Source organism: Nothoprocta perdicaria, unplaced genomic scaffold (assembly GCF_003342845.1).
Source record: "Nothoprocta perdicaria isolate Ctin4 unplaced genomic scaffold, notPer1 scaffold_397, whole genome shotgun sequence".
In the NCBI taxonomy this organism is placed as follows: domain Eukaryota; kingdom Metazoa; phylum Chordata; class Aves; order Tinamiformes; family Tinamidae; genus Nothoprocta; species Nothoprocta perdicaria.
This window is the reverse complement of record NW_020455640.1, coordinates 47,590-64,273: the sequence shown is the minus strand read 5'-3', so window position 1 is coordinate 64,273 and position 16,684 is coordinate 47,590. Positions and strand designations below refer to the sequence as shown.

The following is a 16,684-nucleotide window of genomic DNA, read 5'->3' as shown; positions in this document are numbered from 1 at the left end:
CGCGCGGGGAAACTGCCCCTTAACAAGGCACGTGTTTGGCGTTAGGTAAAGCAGGAGTAGTAAAAAGAGCCCTAGCACCGAGCAGCTCTGTTTTCCTACACTGAAAGAAATATATATCTTAATACCAAACTCTTCTGCTGACCTCATGAGGAAAGCGCTGCTCCAGAAACGCACTCTGCTCGCTGAAACACGAACAATAACAACAAAAATAAACCCTAACATTACGAAACACCTATTTTTCATATAACACCTCTGCCCTGCGGATCCCCTTTTTAAGCGCGGCAGGCATCGCCCCGCCCCGGCGCGGCGCCTTTAAGAGGCGGCCGAGGGCGGCTGCCATCTTGCGTGTGGGCGGCCGCGCGGGCGCATGCGCGTTGGCGGCGGCAGGAGCAGCGGCGCTGCCAGTGCCCTGCGAGGCGGCGGAGCGATGGGGCTCGGGTCCAACTGCACCGTGCGGGGTAGGCGCGGGTCGTGGGGCGGGATGGGATGGGAGGGGGGGGCGTCCGCATTTGGGGGTGAAAAGGGAACGAGACATCCCGTTATTTTTTGGGGAGGAGAAAGGAGAAGCGGTGCGGCCTTCACTCCCCGGGGGACAAAATGGCGGCTCTGCTCCCCCCCTTCCCTCCCCCCAATAACGGCTACTCTCGGGCGACTCCACCCTTTGGATTTAGCGCCTTTTAAGACCCCGCGTAAGGTTTTAATGCGTCGCTTCTTGTCTCAAAGCCGGTTTGCGGGCGCTTTTCGGGGTCTGCGCCATCGGGCTGTCCTTGTTCTTGTCCTCTCTCGCAGTTTTCTGCCTGCGAAAAGTAACTGCTGGGGGAGTCGTGTAGCCCTGAGGGAAGAGGAGCCGAAACTATCGCTGTTYACGTGCTCTGCCGGGGGAATAAACGCCCCTGGGCTCCTAGCAGAGCCTAAAAGCGTCTTTGTGGCCTCTGGAAAGGCCCACGAGGATTTTTTGGGGAGGAGGAAACTTCCAGAGGGCAAGGAGGAAGAATTTCTGTGTCCCAAAGCTGTTATTCCTCAGGGCATGAAACTCATGCTGTTCAAATGAGCTTCTCCGAGTAAGGCACGTCTGACCTTGAGTTTGGCAGCAAGCCGCAGAGCTGATGCCAGCGGCCTTCTGGAGCAAGAGCTTAAAGCCTTTTTTAAAAAAGGGCACAAGTGCAGTTTTATGGATGATTTAATGYGAAATGGGTGTTCCAGCTTTTTAAAAATCTATTATTTGTGCAATAAAACAATGGTTAGCAATAATACTCCTGATCTCTGAGGTGTTGCAGGGTGATAATAAGAGAGAAGGTTCATCTGTTAAATTCAGATGACTTTCATAAATTACTGGCTGCCTAAAGATATGGGAATAGTCTAACAGTGCTTTCTTGGGTGGTTAAAAGTGATAACTAAGGCTTGATCCAYTGACAATACATAAAAGAATAGCTTGGTGCAATCTTTATGGCTGCTGCTTTTCTGCTAAAGTGCGTTAAGCATCTTGAATGACACCCTGTTCTAAAGGGGTGCTTTGTCATGCCCTTGTAGGTGATTTCTCAGCATACTTAGGTCTTTTCTACTTCATCTACTAAGAAAATAAACTTTGAGCAACTTCTGCACTTGCTATTCCCTTTGCGGGACACTTAGCCAAGAATTCCCCATCTGTTCCCCAATCCTCCAGAACTGTATTTGTCCCTAAAGCATTTGTCTAATTCCACATATTGCTAAATCCAGAGACTGGTAGATCAGCGTGATGCATATTAGCTATGTGGCGTTTAGATGAGGGAAGAACTTAGYATGTACTTTAGAAAGGGCTTTGGTACATAGAAGATAACCATTTTGATCTTGTTTGTGGACATTTACAATGACAATACAGCTCAGTTAGCTGTGAAAAGTAGCAAGAATGGCAAAACCTTTTAGTTTCTTGCCCCTCAGAACTGGAATTAATGCAGTAATGAGTGACTCCAGAGAAGGCGTTTGGCTGGATGTCTTTCAAATTCAGTGCAGAGATGGAAGACTAAGACTGAAGCTCCCAACAGGAGACTGAGTTTTCTGAAGTAATCTAAATGCTCTCAAATACCCCTTAGGTTCATTGTGGAGTCRGTTGAACTCGCATGTCCACATCAGGAGCACATCTGTGGGTAGAAGCTGTGGTTAGAAAGCAATGCTAGGTTTTCTCCTTGACTTTCTGGGGTAGGAGCCACTTTGAACAGAAAGGGCCTCGGCTGTTAGGGCAGCTAGAACACTGCAACAGTTGGATCCAAGTCCAAGATATTTTCATGGTGCAGAGGGAAAATAATAGGGACCTAAGAAGTAAGAAAACTTGCAGCAAAGGCAATGATACCAAGTGAGAGAGGCTGTGGAGACTGATGGAGMTGTTGGCCTGTGGAAAGTGAGGCTGGGGTGGAGTGTGGAAAGGGGGTATTAAAATGTAAGTTATCTTTCAAGGAGTTGATGCCTGATCCAGTTAAAACAAACTTGTGCAGTCATTGTTAAATAGAAACCTTGTGGATCTTTTCTGTGCAGCACAGTAGGGATTTAAGCTACACTGGTTTTTGTTTCTGTTTTGAAATGGTATTGTATTAAATAATTTTCCYGTTGCCAAACACCTGCTAACATTTTTAGTTACCACATGTGTTGCATGAAAAGCTACCTCAGTACCAATACTCCAGAGAAATTCTGCTTATGCTGTTGATGCAAAGAGTTCTTCCCTAGTGACTTTCCTGCAGCAGGAAACAAACATCAGTTTTCCTTGCTGCTCACAGCTGCTTTAATGGRCTGAACTTGCACACCATGCACTGCTGACATTGGCACAAGCTCCTGAAGAAGGGAGGAAATAAGTGCCATGTTAATCCTACAGCTGCTGTCTAGAAGGGATTGGGGATGAGAGAGCTCTAGGCAATAGAAGGGAGTAGGTTACTTGAATGAGTACCAGGAGGTAATATTCAAGTTCTAAAATACTACATTTCTTCTGCAGAACAGAAAGGTATTGCCGCAGGAATGAGACRGCTATTTCAAGTAAGCTTAGCAGAATATTATAGTCAAGAAACTGACCGTCTTTTTCTTTTTTTTCTCCACTGTAGTTGAATGGGTTGCTGCAGTCTCCTTAGCTGCTGGAGCAGCTGCTGTTGGGTATCTGGCTTACAGAAAATTTCTTGCTAAAGACAAATGCTGCAAAGCCATGGTGAATCTCCATATCCAGAAAGATAACCCCAAGGTAGTCCATGCATTTGATATGGAAGATCTCGGAGACAAGGCTGTGTACTGCCGTTGCTGGAGGTCTAAGAAGGTAAGAGAAGAATGAAACGCCTTAGTTTTGTTGATATTCCTGCATGTTCTAACACAACTGACCTCAAACTGTTGTGATTAGAGAAAGCTACTCTTCTCACAAGCTATACTGCAGTACAATGTAGCCTTGACCTGTGCAGTCAGTGTTAYGATGGTATTGGGCTTTTTGACCAAAATTTATTGTTGTACTGCTGTATATTGTGAATCACAGAATATTCAAGGTTGGAAGGGACCTCTACAGATCATCTAGTCCAACCTTCCTGCTCAAGCAGGCACACCTAGAGCATGTGGCACAGGGTGGTATCCAGGCGGGTTTTGAAGACCTCCAGAGAAGGAGACATGTGGCACAGGGTGGTATCCAGGTGGGTTTTGAAGACCTGCAGAGAAGGAGACTCCACAACCCCCCTGGGCAGCCTGTTCCACCRCTCTTCTTTACTGTCACCCTCACAGTGAGGGGGAGAAGTTCTCACCTGGAGATGGAACTTCCTGTGTTCCAGCTTATGCCCATTTCCCCTTGTCCTATCGCTGGCCACCAATGAAAACAGCTTGTCCCCTTCYTCCCTGCATTCTCCCTTCCTGAACTTATACATGTTAATCAGGTCCCCTCTCAGCCTTCTCTTCTCCAGAGAAAACAGGCCCAACTCAGTCCCTCCTCATACGAGAGATGTTCCATTTCCTTCATCATCTCTTAGTTGCTCTCCGCTGTACCCTCTCCAGGAGCTCCATGCTGCTCTTATAGTGGGGAGCCCAGAACTGCACACAGTATTCYAGGTGCAGCCTGAGTAAAGAGCTATCTTCTGCCACAAATGCAGCAGTGAATTTTTCTCACTGTTGATGGAGATAATCTTAAACAAGTCCCATACAAACACCTTTGCAACTTGTAATTGTATGAGGAATTCTCTAGAAAAGCTAGAGAAATAGTGCTGACATACCTCAAACACTTATTTCAGGGAAATGCAGCCCATATCCACACAGATTCAACCTGCTTGCCTATAAAGCTGGGTTTCCCAGAAGTGGTAAACAGAAYATAGCCTTTCAGTGGCACTGTAAGATCAGTTTTAGATCTGTACCATATACATTACCATTACATATATATGGTGTGTAATGGGTTTTAAGGCCTGTAAGGAGAGAAAGCAGAGAGCCAGGGTAGTCTGGTCAGTTTACAACTGTCACACATTTAAAATCAATCTTTGAAGCTGAGATGCTGATGTGTGGAGACTGCGATGTTGCAAACCTTCAATGCCAGATAACTGAGATGAACAGCCTTGAAAGCTGGTTATCTCTCCCTTAGTGAGCTAAGTACTACGCTTCCCATGCCTTAGAGACCATCTAATCAGGCCACGCTGTGCGTAGTTCTCTGGGTACTGTAACTTTCAGTCCTTGCAGTTACCAAATTCCCTTCATTACCTGAAGGGAAAGTAAGGAAATTGGAAGAAAATTAACAATGCTGCTAATGGTTTGACAACGTCATGACTTGATTCTGAAATAGTCCTGTGAGAGAAGGGCTTGTAATTTGTTCCATCTGGAGTCTGAACTGCAAATGAGATTATTTTTTTCTCCATGGCCACAGTGGGTACTGTGGACTAAATTACATATTTCTGTATGTATTATGTATTACAGGGATGTCTGCACTTGCATGCAGGCAGTTCAGCATGCAGGTATCATGCAATAGTACATGTATAGCAGCATTGGTTCTMAATTTATAACATAAATCTCAACTGTGAATCAAAATTCTAGCATTGGAAGCTGCTGTGAGCCTTACAGTTTCAGGAGGTGGGGAGACTGTGGGGGACAGTGCAAATACTACTCAAAGTATTTGCAGGGGTGATATCTGAAATTGGGTTAACATACTGTAGGTACCTCCTTCAGTGCTTCTGCCAAAAAAAAAAAAAAAAACCCTAAGCTTGTAGCTTACTATTTATACTTCCAGCTTCTTTCTGTACAAAACAGGAATGGAAATAGTGTCTGSTTTTAGTAGTTGCATTGCAACTCCTGTCATTATTCTAGTTATTGTTTGATAATATCTTGTTTATGAAAAACAGATCTTATGAAATATGTCTTGGCATGTATTTGAAGGGGTGTTGTAAGTTTAGGAACATACTGTCCTGCTGTTAGACCCCTGTAATCAAATACTAAAAAGGAAGCAGATAGGGACCACCTTATAATGAGCCTGTTCTTGGAACTCTAATGTGAAAAATCTTGTAAATGCATTAAAGAGCTCAGTGGAAAAATTCAAAGGCATTTGTTTTCTTCTACTAATGCTTAGTAATGAGTATTTTAGCCAGTGTGTTCTGCTTCAAAACTTGTACTTTCTAGTATTATCATCTTCCCCTTGTGCTGATCAGTTGACCTTGCATGTTGGCTAGTATGATCTTTAAGGTGTGTGCTCTGCATCCCATGTTCTTATTACCAAGCAGTAATAAAAGACAGACATCATTTTCACATGCTTTGGGGTTAGAGCTTTCTGGCATTAGTTGTTCTTATAAGGTGCATCTTGTTTGAGTATGTGAGCACTTCTGATGGGTTTAGCTTGACCTGAGGCATGGAGGCTGTTCCTGGAACCTGTAGCACTGCAAAGCATAGGATATTTTGGTGTTTACTGTAGTGTATTCCAGCTGGCTTTGTCTGCTGAGCCTTCTGCACCAGCAATAACAAAGCAGTCCTATCCTAGTTGGACTATTTTAGCAGAGTCCTTGGAAAATGAATAGGGCTATCTGCAGTTGTTTTAGAAACACCTTTATATTAAACTAGTTTAAAAAGGTTTTTTGTTGGCCAAATATCTAACGTTTTTCACTGTTCTTTTTTAGAGCGCATGTGTTTAAAATGTATGCAAAATCTATAGATAAGATTGGATATAATTTTCTGGYTGTTGAAGCAGATAGTATATAGTTCTCTAAAATGGTCCTTTTCTCTTCAGTGTTGTGCTCTACAGGGTCTTCGTAGCAGTGTTTGTCTCATATTGTGGAAAAATGCAGTGGTCAAAGTTAGTGAATTACCAGAGGCAAGAGTTTTGTCTTAAAAACAAATTGCAATTACTGCAAAGTTAGAAGATGCATTTTCTTACTCTTTTCTCTTATACCAGTGATCTGGGAAGATGTCATCTTGATTTGTTTTTTGTAGTAACCTGCAGATCTGTCTTYTAGAGCAGTATTTGTCCTTATTCTGTGAGTTGAGAAATACTGCTGCAGAACATGAGGAACAGTAGCAGAGAATCCAAACCTGCTTAGTGTTGGGGGAAGTAAGCCAAGCTTTCTGAGGCATCCCTGCACCTTTCCCTTCAGCTATACAGTGCTTTGATTACTATTGCTAGCCTGCTTTATCTTACGAGAGGATGAACACCCTGTCACCCTGTGGTAGTCTGCACATCCACCTAATCTAGTACTTGCTTTAGAAGGTGACCAAGAGGATGCTCTGGAGAAGGGTAGAGAATATTTTTTTCAAAGAGAAATTTAAGTCTAGTGTGTCAGCATCTGGTGGCTATTGATGTTGAGTTGACCAGTTGAGGCAGGATGCACTGAGGATGGTCCAAGGTGGTAGCTCTTAGATATGCCTTGATGCTGTCTCAGGCCTATGGATTGCACTATTTTTGACAGCTGCAAACTTGAAGCAAAGATGCTGGTCCTGCTTCCTTGCAGCATGTGAAGTGCTATGTGTCTGATGGAGGCAGGGTGGACTCCAGTAAAGAGCAAGGGCTGTGATGTTGCATGGGAAAACTGGTGCAGAAGTGTCTGGGATGGAAGCAGATTGGTACCCTCTGAAGATATGTTCTTGTTTGCTCTAATTCTTTGGCAAGTGTCTAGTCATTGAGACTCAATGGCTAGTTTGATGGTAAAATACCCACATGATTCAGATTGTGTGAGTATTCTCCAAGTTCAGAGTTTCTTTATTTGGAAACTTCATCTGCCAATTGTAGCATGTTTTTTGACATTTTTTAACTGTGAAAAGCAGATCTTCCTACCTTGCCCCCAGTAGAGATAAGTAAAATTTTCCCCAACAGAGTATGYGTCTTTATCTGTAAAACTAAGGTTCTTAAGTATGTTGTTTTCATTCTGTTGTTTTCATGCAGTATTTTGAAATACTTTCTTGTAACCACACATGTCTCTTCAGGATGTTAAAGTTAACCAGGGTCCGAGCCACAGCCACAAGGATCAATGCAGTGTTGAAAAGGGTTTGATCATGATTGTAATGTGAAGGGGATATTGCTGTTGTAAAACTTGAGCTGAGTATTGCCTAAGTTTGATTCTAGTTTCTTCGAAGTGTGTGTGTGGGGGGGAGTAGGAATTGACTGAAAAYACTGGTGTGTGACTTTCTGAGCTGATCTCCAGAGTTTCTCCTACGATAATGGCTTAGCCCTGAAACTCGTTATGGGGAAGCAATGGGGTCTGATCTAACTCTTGTTGCTTCACACAGTGTTCTTTGGCTCTTGCAGCTGACAACAGCTGCCCAGGAGCAGAGTGGTTGGAGCAGTCCAGAACCTGAGCAGTTGTTACTGGCTAAAGGAGAGTCTCCTGGGTCTTGCTCTGAGCAGGCTATTCTGTTTTTTTATASAATATGCATTTCTTCAGATTGCTTCCTCAGTACTACCCTTAAGCCCCTGATGAATAAGCATGTCAGCTGGAGGTGCAGTTTGTTCTCATTAGCAGCTCAAAATCCTAATGTAGAGTCCAGCTTGTGTGGAAGGGCCTTTGTGTCAATAAGTGAGCTGTGTCAGGATGAAGCAAAGAAGGGCTTGTCATTCTAGCTGTCTGCRTGCAGAACTAATCTTTTGATGTCCTTGCTTAGTAAGAGATGACCTAAGGAAGTGGTCCTTTTCACATAGAGAATAAAAAACAGGAAATAATCAGCTGAGTATTCTTCATTCTTTTACTCATTCTGCAGCTATGTTCAACTGTAGCTTTTGTCCAAGGAAGCAGAGCATGGGGTGAGGTTGAGAGTTAGATACTCTAAGTAGGTTACAGGCAAAGGCCAGACTGAACTTTGTTTTCTGGGACTAGAAAGCCAAACTGAGTTCCTCCTGCTTAATAACAAGTCTCCCATTTGTTGTGCTCACTTGTGTGAGCAAAGCTAGTATTCAGCCAGAATCCAGGGAGACCCTAAATGCTAGTGCAAAGTTTGTGATTGCAGTGGATTTGCAAAGCTACTCCGAGAATGTTCAACCTTCATTCTTGATTCTGACTCTGGATATACTTAATATCTCATTCTTTCTCTTTTTCAGTTCCCCCTGTGTGACGGCTCTCACACAAAGCACAACGATGAAACTGGTGACAATGTTGGACCTCTGATCATCAAGAGGAAGGAGGCATAGAGTGGGCAATGGAAGCTACAAAATGAATGTCTGACAAATCTTCTGCTCACTTGTAATTCAGGAGGAGAAAACACATTTTGTTGTGTCACTGAAGACTCCCCACTGTAGTGTATACCTGAGGCTTCAGTATGTGTATTTTCTGGTGTCTTGTTTCAATCACTACGATGTATAATTTACTAAATAGTCATGGTTAATTTTTTGTCCTGTGAAGTATGTGTACCCTTTCATTAAGTATGAAACTAAAATGACGGATAGAATGTACTTCAGCCAGTGTGCAGAAAATAATTTATTAAATTATTTTCAAATACCTGTGTACTACTTTGAGGCAATTTGAGACAATTCAGTAGCAAGTGTATTCAGAAGGTAGCTCTTAATATTGAGAGATTTAAGTCACAGATGCAGATAGACTCCTTTTGAAAAGGCAATGGCAGGAAAAAATCATGATGCCAGAATGCAACTTAACTTGGGCTTACACTGCATTTTCTGCAAGTTTCTGTCAGACTGCTGTTCTGTGTGACTCCTGTAAAAGGGGAAAAAAAGTTAACTAGGAGCAGATAAGAAAAAGGMTTATGGCAAGATGGGGCTAAAGGGCAACTTTACCTTGAATCTTATAGCAATGTTGAACCTTGACTTTACTACCTAGCATATGATATCAAGAATGCATTAGCCAAACTGTGGAACTGTATTTAGAGTAGGATTAGGAAGATGGTGTCTGGGAAGAAAATAAAAGTATTTTCTTAATATGAAAGGGGAATTATACAAAGGAGTAGTGGGCAGCAGGTGGCAGGGTGGCTTCTGCTGCTAGAAACTGTTAGTTTCGTTTGCAGTCCCTGGCAGTGGAACCATCTTGCCTGGATGATAAGACACTTCTTAGGGTGGCTATGCTGTGTTAATCCAAAAGTAAAACAAAACTAGGAGAACCCACCCAGCATTACTGTCTGCTTCATCTTTGCTCTGGCTGGTTCTGGAGGACCCTTCCCTCTGTGTAGGGAAGAGATGCGCCTTTCTTATTGAGTGGCCTTAGGCTCTATGTGTCTTAAATAGTTCCTGCCTCCCTGGGCTCACTGTTAATGTAGATCAGCTAATTTTATCTGGAGAGCTACAATGGACAGGAAGATGTTTCAGTGATGGCTAGAAAAAACGGGAAAAGGAATGAGACAAGAACTTACCCTCTACATATATGGCACTTGTCTGTGTCATCTAACTGCCATGCATACCACAAATGTGATGGCTGTAATATTGGTTTCCTTAAATGCCTTTGATTTATCAATGTACAAACATCTGTGAGGCAAAACCCAAAGACTGGGATGGCAGATGGCAATTTGGTATTTAACAAGTCTGCTAGCCTAGTTGCACCTTGCATCAGACTTCTCAGTGTCCAGGGAGAGCCTACCTCAGAGCTAGAGGAAGAGGCCTTTTAAGAAGCTGAAACTTAAAGCTGAAACTCTTGAAGATTTTTCTAGCCGGGAGGTGGTATTTTTTTATTATTATTTTTTTTTTACATTTAGGGTTGGTATGACTKGTTGAGATCAAAGGAAGTGTTTTGTGAGCTCTCGTAGATGTGGGCCATTCAGAGGCTGGGGAAACTGCTCTGAACTTTGGTAGAAAGCACAGAAAATAGTGATATAAAAGAAGGGGAAAGATGGTATATAGCTGAAATATATGGGGCTCAACTACTGTCTCCTAGAGACCTCAACTAGAAAGGAGTTGCAATCAGATATGTATAGTTTCTGTCTTTTCTTCCTGTCTTGACTGTAATGGTACTTGATTTTTTTAAATTGGCCAAGTACTGATATGTGCGGAAAGTTGTTTTAACTGTAAATTATCAAATATGTTGGTTTTATCCAGAACAAGTTACTTCTGTATTATTAGACTGACACTGGATGTTTCTGTATTTTTGTCAAATACACTTTTGAGCTCACCTTCATCTTGAGACTATGGCTCTGATCTCATGGGTGTGCATTTCTTCATAAATCTGTGTTTGTGTTAGCTTTTCCTTCTGATACTTCTCGGGAGTTCCAGCAAAGTCTGTCTGCTCTTGAAGGGATTAAAAAAAAAAAATCGTAATTTGCGTATGTGAACAGCTCAAATCCTGAAGCTTCAGATGAGGCTCCAAAGTCATAAAACTGTTTCTTGGAATTCACAGGTAAAGCATTTTCTGCTATATGAAGGTGAGTCTAGTATTTCCATAAGAACCTCTATTTATTTATGAGGGGGAGCAAAGATTTAGAAGCAATTTCTGCCATTTACATCTTCCTTGTTTTTGAGAAGTGTCACTGTTACAGATGTTGACTTGCTTAGATTTTGTTTTGATTCAGGCAGTTTTCTGTACTGTACCTAAAGTTCCTGTTACTCATATATGGGAGCTGTCTGAACATGTTAATGAAAAGAAATACTTGCGTTTGAGCAAAAAACTTGCCAAAAATCTTGATAAGCGTCACAGAAAATGTTTTTCTTTATTACCATAACTGTTTATTGTCCTCTGATGGTCTGAGTGCTTGCCTGCTGTGGTGTTTGCTGAAATCTGTGTTCCTCAGGGCTTTCCTCAAATAATCATGAGAAAAAGTAGATTTATTAAGAGTTTTATGAAGTTTTAACCACCAACAAATTCTTCTGTAAATGTACTATTTTTTGCATCAAATGGAAGCTCTGAGAATGTGACACAAATCCTTTCTGTTTGTAGCATTAACGGTTGTCTGTCCCAGAGTGCAGCTTATTTCTCTGCTACATGATTATTTTTCAACATATTCACCTTCCTAATAATTGCAGATTAGACCACTAATTCTTCAAAATAACTTTAATGTCACTATCAAGTGTATCTAAGATCAGGATTCTTGAAGGAGGCAGCTGCATTATTGTAAGGCATTTTCTGCAAGTTCAGTTCAAGTCACATTAACCAAATAGATAATTTCAAATGGTTATTGCTGTCATTGCAATAATTCATTATTCCACTAGGAGGAAACACTCTATGCATTTCAGATTTCCTGATACAGAGGAGGAGTTTTTTGGTATGTATGTTTATATATGCATACATGTATTTCAAAATATTGTCATCTGTCTGAGGCAAGGCTTGTAAATTTCTGTGAAGTGCTGAGATTAAGCAGTTTTTCTTAAGCAGTAAGGAAGCAGAGCACTCCACAGGTTCTGCTAAAATTTCCAGAGTGCCTAAACGATTTGGACCTTGTTTTGGTGTTTCTGGTGTAGCCTGCACATGGRGGCAGTTAGACTTGCTTTATGCAGTGGCACAGCATTTACATGGGGATTTTCCTGTAAATAATCCAGCCAAATACATGGAAATGTGAGTCATTGATGTATCACTGTCATTTCTCCAATAGCAGCAGAATCCTTCTTAACAGCAAGAAGGATAACGTAGGCGTGAAACTAAATATTCACATTGGAAAAAATGCTTTAGTCCACTGGCTCCCTGTAACTTATCTTGCCCATAAAAGTCTCAAACTTGGCATTTGTTCTGATGCCCAAAATTTCTTGTTTGGTGGCAGCTTCTTCAAGTGCTGGATGGTTTTGGTGGTGTGGTGTGATGCATCCATACTGTGTGTGAATGCAGAGASGGAATGCCCTGCCGTGGCTACCAGCACATCAAATTTTCCAGGGTTTTTCTTTGATACTTCAGCATCTTCCTCAGGCAGGATTACACCCAGGTCTCCCCAAAGCTGTGAGGAATGCAGAGGGAAGCGTAGGTGTAAAACATGCAAGGAAGAGAAATGAGGAGAAAAAAAGAAAATAATGAAGTGGCAGATGTGAGGAGAGCTAAGCTAGAGGAGAGGATTTAACTGTGGCAGAGCTAGGTGGTTGCAAGGAGGCTTAAGTCAAAGCAGAGAAAATCACGTTTTATTTCATTGTACCTCTATATAGAATGAAGAGTAAGTTACATAAAGTGTTTTTTTGATTAGCTGCTGTGCTTGGGCAGCTTTCTTAGCCAAACAAATATATTTAGCAGGTTAGAGCCTAAGGGGTTACATTCCTTGAACAGACATCTGTTAGAGTTTATGTGCTTTTTTTCCTCCTACGCTGTTTGTGAAATCCCACAGTATGGGACAGAAAGCAGTGCATACCTATGCCCTGAGTCCCCTAGCAGTCAAACATTAATGCAAGCTCACCTTTGTGAACTGTTTAACTAGCTATGCAATTATAATGAGCAAAAGGAGTATTTATCAGTATGCCCCTTCAAGTATGTAAAAACACAAGGGGTTTATGTCACTGCAGCAAAGCACGTTTTAGGCCACCCTTCTCATATGCTGTTTGGACTTGTAAGAAAGCAGGTTCTCAGGAAATTTCTCTTTTCACTGTTTTATGAAATTCTGTTTTTCCATGAACAGAACCTGCATATATCTCACATGAGCACCAAGAGATCATGTCCAATGTTATTTTGTTCCTTCAACATTGCTCTGTCCTTAATCTGGTACATTTTACTTTTTTAATCATTTTTGTCATGCAAACTGCTGCTTGCTTCTGACATTTCTGAATGCACAGCACGGTTTAAAAACAAGAAAAAGCAAAAGAAGCTGCACCCCAGGAGGTGCCTCTGCAGAGAAGCAGAGCTTCTAGAGCACAGCAGAAATTACAGCTGCAATGTGTGGAGCATCCAAAATTGAGTCCGCTGCAGGGATGTSCTCGGTAGCTGTGATGTTTGTGCAGTTCAGGCAAGCCCGCTAGCGGCAGTGGTTCAGCAGAATGGAGGATAAGGTCACTGACCGCAAAACTTTTCTCCAATAGTTTTCTGCAGCTGGCAAATATAACCGTACAAGGATAAAACTGAGACACAGCCAGGACTCTTGTTCTAGACTCGGGTATCAAACACAACAGGCGTCTCATTCAGTAATTATTAAATGTGTTACTATTTTCAAACTGTGTGATATTGCCTTTTGAATATCAATGTCAGCTCTGGCATCTGCAGAGAATAAATTACATTTTAAGGGTTAAAATTCTGCTTCACAAGCAAAGTTTGGGATTAAAATGCTGTTTATAAGAGGAGGCTTTTTTGATAGCAGTTGGCAGTGGTTTTAGTAAATGGGTGCTGAAGTTTAGTTTTACTGCAGATAGAGCCAATGTAAGAGGCGTTTAAAAAAAAAAAAATCCTCTTGGCATGTTCATTGTCTGAAGTCAGGCACCAGGATGGTCCTAAAGGTGAAATGCCATTGTGCATCTGTAAACTCTATGCAGTTCCTTGATACAGGAATATGTTTGTATTTGGAAAACCTCTGTTTAGAAAAGCAAATGGAGTAATCTGTAACCTGAGAGGTTAGGAGATGATTTAAGTACTAAAAGCAGTGCTGTAATGCCTGGATTTTAGAAAGAAGCACAATTTCTTGCTCTGGGATTTAACTGTTCCTCTCTTGTTGCCATGTCCTGGAGCTGGAGGCAACTAAAACATGTTTAACAAATTCAAACCCTCCATAAATCACTGTGAGCTTCCACCTTCAGGACTGATCAATTAACAGTATGGCTTTATTGTATCAGAGACACCAGAAGTGCAAGCCACGCTAAGGTTATATATAGCAGCAAAACGAGACCTTTGTCTTTTTCTCAAAGCACTTCCTTATGTTGCCCAATGTTTTGTTGGCTTTTTGGGCAGCAAACGTACACGGAGCTGATGACTTCAGAGGAACATCAGCAGCGACTTCCAGAGTCCTTTCCTGAGCTGTGACTGCTGCTTCTAGGCTCAGCATTAAATTTCTTTGGTTTGGTTTATTATCTTAATGTTTGTCTGTACAAAAACAGCTCATGTGAACATTTTTGCCCTCCATTCAGCTGACAGCTATAGTTGAATTTGTAGAAAAATTTATACAGAAAGTAAATGATTATAATGAATTAKCCCCCAAACTATTTTAGAAAACATACTGTGTTATGTCTGCAGAGTTTGGATTGGCTTTTGACACTATGGCTCTGTTACTGTGGAAAACCTCAGATACACCTGGCAAGGCAGAAATGTGGCACTGGAGTGTTTCCTTATATTCAGAGATCAGTAATCATCAGCAAAGTAAAATATTAATCAGAGAGGCTCCTTTTGTGGGATCTGACACAGAAAAGGAAAAGAGGTAGCTGGGAAAGAGCATTTCCGAAGTTCTGCCTTATTCTGAGTCAAGAGTAATTTAGATTTTCCTTTGCTTAGCAGTAACAAAATAATACAGGATTTCTATAATTTAATGAAGGATTAAGAACGCTGAACTATTTTATGAGGGCGCAGCCATGTTTCTGCTGGGAAATGGATAGACAGGCAGCTACAAGTACCTGGGATCCATGTAGGTTAGCCATAAGTGACTCCATCTATTTGTTTACCTAATGTCTCACTGCAATTCCACTGAAGTCTGAGGTTATTTCCTGTACTAAACTATTGTACATCTTGTGGTTGGTTATTAGCTGGCTGATCTATTTAAAAAAGGGCTTTTTTTTTGTCAGCAGAAAGACTTTCTTTTGTAATCCTTACTCAATTCAGAAGAGCTTTGCAATGTGCCAGTTTGCASTAAAATGTACACATCACATACTCTTACTGTTGTTAGTATTTACATTTTGGTCAGAATAGGTGAGGTACGGTTAGACTGTTTTTCAGGAAAAGAGAAAGATGATCCAGAATTAAGAGTTCTGTGCCTACTTTGTTTCARTATTGGCGCACTTCTCACACCTACTGCTGCTTGCCTATTCTTCAAAGCTGTTCTCCCTTTCGGTTTCTCTTTGAGAGCGATTCTACTGCCCAAAGAGGAAAAATGAGTCCGAGACTCTTTCCTACAGGTTCTGTTTTCAGTGAAAATTAACAAAACTACATTGGGAATTACAATGGGGGGGGGGAAATATTTATAGTTTCTTGTATATAACAGTCCAGCTTGTTTTATTTTTGGAGAAGTTCCCAGATAAAATTAATGAACCCTATGTGACAAAGTGATGGTGGAATGAATGAGTGAAAGATGCATCAGCACCTCGCTTCATTTCTATATGCAGAAACCCTATTAAAAGATTAAGTGAAAAGGAAATAGTGTTTACCCACGTCAGCTACTCACACTTTTGTATTTCCTTTAATGCCCTCAAGGTCCATGCTGCATGTGGGGTGGTTGGTGCTGAGGTGAATACCCTGGAGCAGCTCGYTGGGAGCCGGTCTTCACCGAACGGCACCATCGGGCCTGGGAGAACTTGTTCCTTGGTTGTTTTTTCCCCTGTGAAACCGCTGACCGAGCTGTGTTATCACTCTCCCACATCAGCATCTCCCTGGGAAACTTTGCCATCACCTGCATGGGGAACCGAAGGTAAGTGCTGATGTTTGCAACTATCCTCAGCTTTGGGCACTGACAGGTGCCTCTTGARGAGGAAGGGACATTTGGGAAGGAGAAACATGGCTTTTCTGACACACTAGTCTCAGCGTTTAAAAAATGTTGTTGCTGAATCACTACCATGGCCTCCCTCCTCTTAAACAAGTAAGAAACAGTTCCATGACCCCTGGGCCTAGAGAAACCTGATTTCCATAGATCTGTATTCTGCTCCTTTCACTCATCTTGTGYCAATAATCCAAACAGTTTAAATACAACTCATCACCTGCAGAGCTTTCTTTACTCTTTTCTAKTTTTTTTTCAGACTGTGTTGCCTTTAAAGGACCCTCACCTACTTTAAAGGTTTTGACACTATGAACTTGAACATAAGGGAGAGAAAATAGACAYGTTTGCCAAAGAGGATCTACAACCCCCTAGAAAGGCAAGGTCTTGACAAAAACTGCAAAAATTGGCTTTTTTAAAGCAAAGAATGATTTTCTGGTTACAGAGGATGTATGAAGTGGGAAAGTAATCTGCATATTAAATAATGTTATCAATCTTGCAGGACTTGTGGAACAGTAAAAAATGAGAAGACATCGAGATTGTGGTAAAAGAAGGGGGGGGAAGTATATTATATATAGATATTCCAGTGAAGGCACTCGTTAACGCAATGCGTGACTTACGCAGGAAACAAACTGCCACCATAAGGCAGGAGGGAGGGCAACRTGCGCCGAGCGCACGCGGCCGTTGGGGCGAATATCTGCGCGCTAAAACGGCAGCAGAAACGGGAGCGGCTCGTTGGGGCCGGCGCCCCGCGCCCGCTAACGCTCTCGCCTCGGAGGAGAGCGAGGAG

General features: G+C 42.0%; 1 protein-coding gene across 1 annotated transcript; it reads left to right on the top strand.

Annotated features, from left to right (window-relative positions):
* Positions 1 to 395: 395 nt before the first annotated feature.
* CISD1 (CDGSH iron sulfur domain 1) lies at positions 396 to 10,502 on the top strand. The gene is made up of 3 exons (XM_026045031.1): positions 396 to 458; positions 3,066 to 3,271; positions 8,486 to 10,502. Exons 1-3 carry the CDS (start codon positions 428 to 430, stop codon positions 8,573 to 8,575), a joined length of 327 nt encoding a protein of 108 aa, XP_025900816.1. The 5' UTR covers positions 396 to 427; the 3' UTR covers positions 8,576 to 10,502.
* The last annotated feature ends 6,182 nt before the right edge of the window (positions 10,503 to 16,684 follow it).

Bases quoted from the DNA above. Each gene is read 5' to 3' on its own strand.
- CISD1 (XM_026045031.1), top strand. From the start codon at position 428: ATGGGGCTCGGGTCCAACTGCACCGTGCGGG. The intron at 459-3,065 runs GTAGGCGCGGGT...TCTCCACTGTAG, and splicing joins GTCCAACTGCACCGTGCGGG to TTGAATGGGTTGCTGCAGTC. The intron at 3,272-8,485 runs GTAAGAGAAGAA...TCTCTTTTTCAG, and splicing joins GTTGCTGGAGGTCTAAGAAG to TTCCCCCTGTGTGACGGCTC.